The sequence below is a fragment of the Medicago truncatula genome, chromosome 6, assembly GCF_003473485.1.
Source record: "Medicago truncatula cultivar Jemalong A17 chromosome 6, MtrunA17r5.0-ANR, whole genome shotgun sequence".
Classification (NCBI taxonomy): Eukaryota; Viridiplantae; Streptophyta; class Magnoliopsida; order Fabales; family Fabaceae; genus Medicago; species Medicago truncatula.
In genome coordinates, this window is record NC_053047.1 from 9,539,446 (window position 1) to 9,548,165 (window position 8,720).

Here is an 8,720-nt window from a genome sequence, read left to right on the forward strand (position 1 = left end):
GCCAAATTGTTGTTTATAACTCTTTGGAAGGCAGGTTAAACTTGACTCTTCGTTGCCAATCTAAAGATGACGATTTTGGATTTCATGATCTTCAACCTGATGAGCATTTTGGTTGGAATTTTAACGTAAATATTATTCATACCACATTGTACTTCTGTTCTGTTAAATGGAATAATGAATTCCATCATTTTGATGCATTTAGATATAATAGAGATCGTTATAGATTTGTGCTATATTGGTATATAAAGGAAGCAGGACCGTGTGTCGTATCAGCAGAGGGGATTAACGGTTGTTATCCTTGGAAATAGTAATTATTAATGTAATACATTTATATTAATAGTAATAATAATAATAAATAAATGTTATGTTCGGGTGTATTGTGAACATAGATCTGTTTTTCTTTTGTGATTTTGTCATTTAAGTGTGACGATGTTTTTTAAGGAAGTGTTGCAATGTTTTGTTGATCGTTTTTGTGTGGTATTATTTATTCATCCCAAAAAACATCATGTGAATAAAAATAAAAATAAAACTCATAACAATATGATCTATTTGTTTGGCGTTTACTTCGCAATAGATTACCGACCCGCGTCAATTTGGTGAGACGTAATCTCATTCCTCATACTGATTCACTGTGTTCTGTCGGTTGTAATATATCAGAATCAGCTACACACCTCTTTTTAGAGTGTGGTGCTTCAAACTCTTTATGGACCCATGTTCGGAATTGGTTAGGCCTATCTGCGGTGTTTCCTAGTGAGGTACGTGATCATGCATCAGTTTTCTTACATGGCTGGTCTACCGCGGTGCACTCACTCCTTTTTGAAATGTATCTGGTTTGCTTGTGTTTGGATTCTATGGAAGGATCGGAATGACCGCATCTTTAATAATGCGGATTCACATCCTTGTGCTCTTTTTGAAAAATTTAAGTTACACTCTTTTTTGTGGGTGAAGGCAAAGCATCCATATTTTATTTATTGTTATTACGATTGGTGGACACATCTGTTGCTCTGTATCGGTGTTCACCAATAATTATTATGACTCTGTAACCTTGAATCGGTGAGTTAGGTTTTGCACGCCTTGTACAGGATATATCACTGCTGTTATTAATTTACATTATTTTTGTTTGTGAAAAAAAAAAACGATCTATTTGTATTATAAAATTTATCAAACAATTTTCGAGATAGAAAGAAATATTATGAAACAAAAAATTGATAGGAATATTAGCAAAAACACACATTCCGTCTACCTCTCAACTTCTATCTATGAATTTATTTTTTTTATTGATACAAAATAGTTCTAAAATGTCTATGTCAATTATTAATACACAAAAAAAAAAAAAAAAAAAATAGTTGAATTAATACTTTCCTGAGTAGCAATATTTTGTTTCAGATCTATCGTCTTAGAGGTAAAAGTTTGACTTTATATCATAAAAAAAAAAAAATAGATATGGTTCAAATCTCACTTATAAAATATACTACATCCGTCCCAAATTGTATGACATTTTGGACATTTCACACATATTAAGAAATGTAATTAATATTGTGTGGGAAAAAGATATTATGAGTTGTTTTACAAAATTGTCCTCAATAAATTATATGAAAAAGATAAATGAAGGAATTGAAAGAAGAGAGAGTAATAAATGGTTAAGGATATAATAGGAAAAGTAACATAATTTTTCATTGGTATTATAAAGCGACATATAATTTGGGACAAATATTTTTTCTAAAGTGAGTAAGTGACATACAAATTGGTACGGAGGGAGTAATTATTATCACCGTTATTGATAATAATTTTCTCTTTCCCAATTTAATCTAACATAAAATAAAAAACCGTAACTTTCACTGAATCAACGATGATATCAATTTAAGGTACTCCCTCCGTCCCTAATTATAAGACCCTTTTGAAAAAATCATTTGTCCCTTTTTATAAGACCCCTTTGGTGTTTCCAAGTACATTAATTATTTCTTTACCAACATACCCTTATTTATTTTGCATTTTTCTTCAATCAACAATAAATATTATATTGAAAACATAAATTTACTCTCTCTCTTAAGGATAAAATTATAAAAACAATAGTAATTATATAGAAATTTAATACTACAACCAACTTTCTTAATCTCCGCAATTTTGGCAAAAGACTCCTATATTTAGGGACGGAGGGAGTAATTGTTAAATGTGGTTGACCCATTTTCTTCAAAAAAAAATTGTGGTTGACCCATTTTCTTAAAAAAAAAATTGTGGTTGACCCATTATTTGATTACATAGTTTATTTTAACTTTTGGTAAAGTGTATTTATTAAGAAAAAAATATATAAACATGAAAAAATATGCCAAAATTACATCTTTTTTCAAATCATTTAAATACAATTAATTAAAAAATATTATTTTCTTAAAGTAACGTTCAATTAAATACATCCTTACCTCTCTTTGATTTTATAATCAACTACTTCCTTTGGTCACTATTTTAAGCAAAAAAATCACTTTTTAAATTCATTTCATATAAATTAATTTATTCAATGAACCTAAAAAATAGTTAAAATAGACGGTGTGACTTGGACTTAGTGTATAGTTATCTAACAATTGGTCATTTATTAGCAAGCAATAGTCATTCACATGAGTTGTCAAAAAAAATAAAAATAATAGTCATTCACATGAAAAAGAAAAGAAAATTGTTTTTCTAACCTCCAAAACTTCCTAATAACACATGAAAATGACCAAAAATCCCAGCGGTACCGCTGGGGTGTTTTTGGTCATTTCCATGTGTTTTTAGGAAGTTTTGATTGTGATAACAGCAAGCTTCAAAAGAAAAGGCCAGTAAAGTCACATGTAGGTCCAAAACTAGACTCAAATATATTTAAAGCCCTAAAGTCATAATTCAGACTCGCGTAAGTAGTTCGGTTGGTAAGTTAAGGGACACCGAAGGAGGTCTCGGGTTCAAACCCTTGAAACTAACATAACACTAACTTACTAACATTTGTCGATAAAATAAGTCATAATTCAGACATGATACAAATATATAGATACAACAAAACTTTAGTGGAATAGAGCCTGCTGTGGAGAATTGATTGCAATTTGCATCACAAACAGCTACCTAATGATAAATTATCTTCCAACTGTAAGGGAACTTGTTTGAGAGATGCATAATGCACATGAGAACTTTGTTGATATCATGAAAAAGAATAAGGAACTCGTTGCAATGAAGACATCAAAAGGATGCTGAATTAGTTCTGCGGAGCTGATTTTTAGGCTCGGGTGGCGGTGCAGTTGGTACCTCCTTCTCCATCTCCTGTAACAACAAAAATGTTACCGTGAGTAGAGATGAATTATCTCGAATGATATTTAATGGTGTTATCGAATAAGTACTTATTTACATTCATAGTATTTTCTTCAACAATGTAGAAATTCCGCTAACAAAAGCTACAAACTCAAGTCTCAATTTGATTAGAGATATAGTTTGAATAAAACTTATGAAGATTGGACAATCATTACTTTGTAATCAGTTTTGTGAGGTTGTCTTCGGTCCAAAAGCCTAAAATAGAGTTATAAAGCTTAGGCATTTTTCACCTTACAAGCCGGTTTTGTAGGGTTGTGTTAAGCCAAAAACCTAAGTTTTATGCTCTTAAGTAGAGACATGAATGGTATCATTATGTCTCCAATTATCCCGAAAAACCAACAAACAAGAAAAACAACAGTAGTTACTAGGTAGCATACTCAAAGAACCATTTCACCACATACCATATGTTGGTCCATAGACAACATGTTATTGGTAAAGCATCTGAGGTCTTACAGTTTGAGGAATGAAGTTCAAGTTTGTAAGATGTTATAGATATATATCCTCAACTACTTTTAAATTTTGAATCAGGTAAGCATCTGAGTAGATGTATAACATGTATCGTACAGCTTTCTGTATCATACATGCATACATGTATATACATACTTTTAAGGAAATATCGACATGGCCAAAGTGGAGTTTTCTGTAATGAATCAATTGGCAACGACTTAAGGGACACATTATGTATCAATCAGCGCTATAACTTTTTCGTCATCCCAAGAAAATTTCTTTTTATTTTTTTCAAATATGACACAGTTTGATGCGAAATAAAGATTTCTATACCAAAGCTCATAGATCAAATTGCAATTAAGAAAAGAAAATTAGTGTACATTAAAAAAAGAATGTATATTCACGAAGGCATAACTTACATTCTGTCTTCTAAGCCTTTCATTTTCCTCTTCTAAACGCGAAACTTTAAGTTCCAGTTCTTGTGTATAAGCCTGCACATTCCGTTGGCATATGGGCATTTTCTCGTGTCAAACCGGGAAAAAAAACAAACAGGACTTCAAATATATAACACTACACACAGAGAAAAGAGTATAACCTGTCTTCTTGCTCGTGACCGAGCAGCAGATTCCCTATTTTTTATCATCCTCTTTTGCCTCCTCTCGACAGTTTTCTCCACTACAATACCAGAAGCAACCCTTTTTCGACCTAGCGTTTGTGTATCTGATAACGTACCTGTTGAAGGGGTGGGAGTTTTAGATAAAAGGAGCAAATAAATACTAAGAACCTAGAAAACTATTGATAGCTTTATACAAAAGATTAAGGGACTCTTCGAATTGCATTAATTTGAGCTTATCAACTAGCATAAGCATTTGTCAGAATGTTTTGGAGAGCTTACGAAAATAGCTTATGACATGTCCATAAGCTCTCCACGATAGCTAATAAAAACAGCTTATAGCTTATAACAGGCCTTATTTCATCTTTTTATTTTATATAGAAATAGCTTAGACGCAGGTGCTTATGCTATAAGCGCTTAATTAAGTTGTTTATCCAAATATGGATACATAGACTCAAACCTAAATAAAAGGGAAGTCATGAAAAGAATAAGGAACTTGATCCTAGGAAATAAAGTAAGATATTCTAGCACAATATCAAGAAATTATGAGATATTATTTTATTTTCTAACAGTAGTACCCATTAAAGAAGATGGCGATATCGCTGCATCCAAAGCTTGATTCCCTGCAACCTGAAAAGGCTGTTGAATGGCATGAACTGCCGCAAAACCCGGCATCGTATGCTTTTCATACTGATGTTGTTGCTGCTGAACAGAATGGACCGGATATTGCATCCAATGAAGACCATGTGAAACTTTTTGCCGAGAATCCTCATTCGAATCAACCCTTAACAAACCACTTTCTTTACCATGAAAAGATTCACCAACAACTCCAGCTTTTACCAAGAAATCCTCCAAAGTCATCTCACCAAGTGTCTGTTGTTTTTCGCGCGATTTCCTATCCCTATCAACACCCCTCTTCTTCCCTTGCATATCTTTCCACACCTCATCAACAGTTTTCTTACTAAGATCTCCAGATAAAGTTAAACTCTCTTGTGAATTGAAACCACCAAGTTGATTATGCTGCATGTTACCACCAGCAGTAGCAGCAACATCACTACCACCGAAATCCGAAACCTCGCCAGCTTCAACACTCCATACACTCTTAAGCAACTCATCAAGATTCATACTTCCAAGTGGTTTCCCTAAATTACCAAGATGGTTTTGAACTTCATCAAGTGTTAGATTATACAAAGATCCTGACCTAGATAAAGGTAAAGTCTTTGACTCTGAAACTGTTCCACCTTGTGACCCCATTTTTTTCTTCAATGTTTCACCACAAACCTATAACTCTATAACTATAACTTCCATTTCAAAATCACCCAAAATCTACTTCAATTTGTATTTGGTAGCTAGCAACAAAATGAACTGAATAACCAAAAAAACAAAGTTTCAAAGAAGCAGTTTTTGCATCTAAAGGTATAAACTTTGAACTAAAATTGAACCAAAAACAAAAGGGTTAGAACAGAACATACCTGGAAAGTGAAATCAATATCAAAACAGAACAAGTTTCTTTGATGTTTGTAACAGAGACACTTTTACAAACAAAAAGCATGCATTTTTTGAAAAGGGGTTTAAAGGGTGGTTGAAAATTGGTCCCAAAAAGAAAAAAGAGCAAGATCAGTGTTCAAAGGGAATCAATGCTACAGAACAGATGCTCCACAAACACAGGATCATAGTTTGAGAGAGAGAGAGAGTCATAAGCTAATTATGCATGTCATTTCTCCTCTATAGACTCTATAGACACTATAGATGGTATGTGTGCCCGGTGTCTGACATGTATCGATATTAGACACTAAAACATGTGATTACATATATGTGTCAGTGACACAAATGATTATTTTTGTTTTTAAATTTTTATCGTATCAATGTGTCTTTGTCAATATTGTGTCCGATGTCGGTGTGTACTAGTGCATATAATTTCTTCCAATTCTATCATCATCACTATGCATGACATTTCACTTCTATAGACACTATTGATAAATGTGTCCGGTGTCTGATACGTGTTGATATCAGGCATTGACGCATGTGTTTACGTATATATTTTAGTGACACAAATGACTTTTTTTTCAAATTTGTTTCTGTATCGACGCGTCTGTATCAATGTCGTATCTGATGTCGGTGTATATCAATGCTTATAATATCTTTCAATTCTATCATCATAACTATGCAATAATGAATGAAACAAAAAACCAAACATGGATGATGCAAAAACCTTATCACAAACAAACACTTGTGAGAAAGTGGAACATTCTTTATGAGAACGTTGCTTACACTACTGACCTAAAAAAGGAAACTCAAGTATGTGGTTGGGTCTTTAATGATAAAAAATAAAAAAGTGATTTTGGATTAATTAATTTGATAAAAGAATAAGTTGAACGTAAAGCTATCCATTTTTTAATACATCTGTAAAAAGTGTTTTATTTAATTTTTTTTATCTATTTATGTTTGGATAGTTTGGTAAACAAAAATTATGCTATGCGTATTTTCTACTTTTATAGTGTATTTGTATTTAAGACACTACCATAGCAATTTAGTGTATTTTTTATTTTGTGGTAAATTTTTAATGAATTGATTTTGTATAATTGATTTTAGTTAAAAGTGAGTTGAATTTTTTCGACAAAAATTAACGATATTTATTCAATTAAATTGATAGAGTATATCGATACGATACAAAACCAAAGTCGTTAAAAATAAAAATGATGGATATGTGAACAAACTCAAAGCATCCATGTTAATATCATAAAACGGTAGATAACACATATACCTACAAATATGACAATATTCAAGCCACCGAAATACTCATGTTTCTGGATTTGTAACGTTGATAGACACATAAGTCATTGATTGAATATACACTTGATCAAAATTAATCTTTCAACCTGAATCAAATCACAAAGACGGTAAATCAAAATAGACAAAGTCATGCTAAACGGCGAAATCACAAAAACAAATGAATAAAAACTGAAAATATGTGAAAATCACTTATTTGCTAAAAGAGAAACAAAAACAATTCGGATAGATAATTTTGAGTCAAAATTGATCATAAATCTCCCCTCTCTAATAGATCAAAAAAAGTTGTATGAATTGGGTTTGGTAAAAGGAAAAGAGAGAGAAATAATAGTAGAGTTATTCTCGTTAATAGTTGACTCTTAAGTTTTTTACGTTTAGATAATAAATTTACATAAAAGTGAATTAAACAATAAATTTTCGTGTAAAAATCATATTTTAATTTAGGGTTAATATATGTTTACCCTTTGCAATGTTAGCGATTTCCAGTTTACCCTCTATAAAATAAAATTGTTTAGATTCCAATTCTGTAATTTGAAGAATTTTGATTTTGGACCTTCATGAATTTTTGACTATACAAAATCGATGATATGGCAAGGGGTAAACTGAAATATCGATGATATGGCAGGGGGTAAACCAAAATTCTCTCAAATTACGGGAGGTGAAAGTATCTTAAATTATATAATTTGATGCCATGAAGGTCCAAAATCAAATAATCTTCAAATTACAAGGTTGGAATTTAAACAATTTTTTTTTTACAGAGAGTAAATCAAAAATCGTTAATATTACATAAAGTAACATATATTAACCGTTTAATTTAACATAAAAGTACAAATTAAGACTTGAAGTACTAATTAACATTTGCCTTAATTTTCTTACAAAACAAAAATGAAATAAAATAATAGAAGCATTGAATGATTAATGAATGAATAAAGAAATGAAAGGAGTAGAAGTAGAACTGAAAGAATAGACAGCTTCTGACCTATTCTGAGATTCCAAACAAAATATGGGAAGCGAATTAAGTTTTGTATAACACGTGCTTATTTGCTTGTAAAGTTGTATTTGTTGCTGGACCCAACTGAATATCTGAACAAAAAATAGTCCTTTTTAATTTCTTTGTAATAAAAAAACTAATAAGTATTCTTAGCACATTTGATAAGAAATTAAAAAAAAAAAAAATTATCTTAAAAATATGCATTTAATATCTTTAAACTTTAGAAATTAACTTTTTTTACTTTAAATTTATCACTTATTTCTATTTTTACCTTCTTAACAAGTGTCAAAGGACACGTGTAGAGCATTTGTTAGCATGATCGTAAAAAAACATAGTCCTTTTGAATTTGAGATAATAGTCAGTTTGGTTAAAGTGTAACAGACAGTCACAATAGACCCACAATGTATTGAAATTTCAAAATATTTGCATTTCGTTAGTTAAAATAGTTTCTAACATTAAAATGTATCGTTAATAATGTCATATTACTTCTTCAATGTATTTATTTATTGTCATGATAGTCCTTATAAATATTTACTGTCAATTCAATCT

General features: G+C 31.0%; 1 protein-coding gene across 1 annotated transcript; it reads right to left on the reverse strand.

Annotated features, from left to right (window-relative positions):
* Positions 1–2,823: 2,823 nt before the first annotated feature.
* LOC11416876 (ABSCISIC ACID-INSENSITIVE 5-like protein 2) lies at positions 2,824–6,130 on the reverse strand. The gene is made up of 5 exons (XM_003618862.4): positions 5,863–6,130; positions 4,969–5,755; positions 4,373–4,509; positions 4,197–4,268; positions 2,824–3,282 (listed from the first exon to the last, which is right to left on the reverse strand). The coding sequence occupies exons 2-5, from the start codon at positions 5,642–5,644 to the stop codon at positions 3,202–3,204; spliced, it is 966 nt and encodes a 321-aa protein (XP_003618910.1). The 5' UTR covers positions 5,645–5,755; positions 5,863–6,130; the 3' UTR covers positions 2,824–3,201.
* Positions 6,131–8,720: the final 2,590 nt, after the last annotated feature.

What these genes read in the sequence shown, in the direction of transcription:
- LOC11416876 (XM_003618862.4), bottom strand. Translation starts at nt 5,644, where the DNA reads ATGGGGTCACAAGGTGGAACAGTTTCAGAGTCAAAGACTTTACCTTTA. An exon ending in GGTCACGAGCAAGAAGACAG is followed by an intron (nt 4,269 to 4,372) that starts GTTATACTCTTT and finishes CGGAATGTGCAG; the next exon opens with GCTTATACACAAGAACTGGA. An exon ending in AAAGGCTTAGAAGACAGAAT is followed by an intron (nt 3,283 to 4,196) that starts GTAAGTTATGCC and finishes TTGTTGTTACAG; the next exon opens with GAGATGGAGAAGGAGGTACC.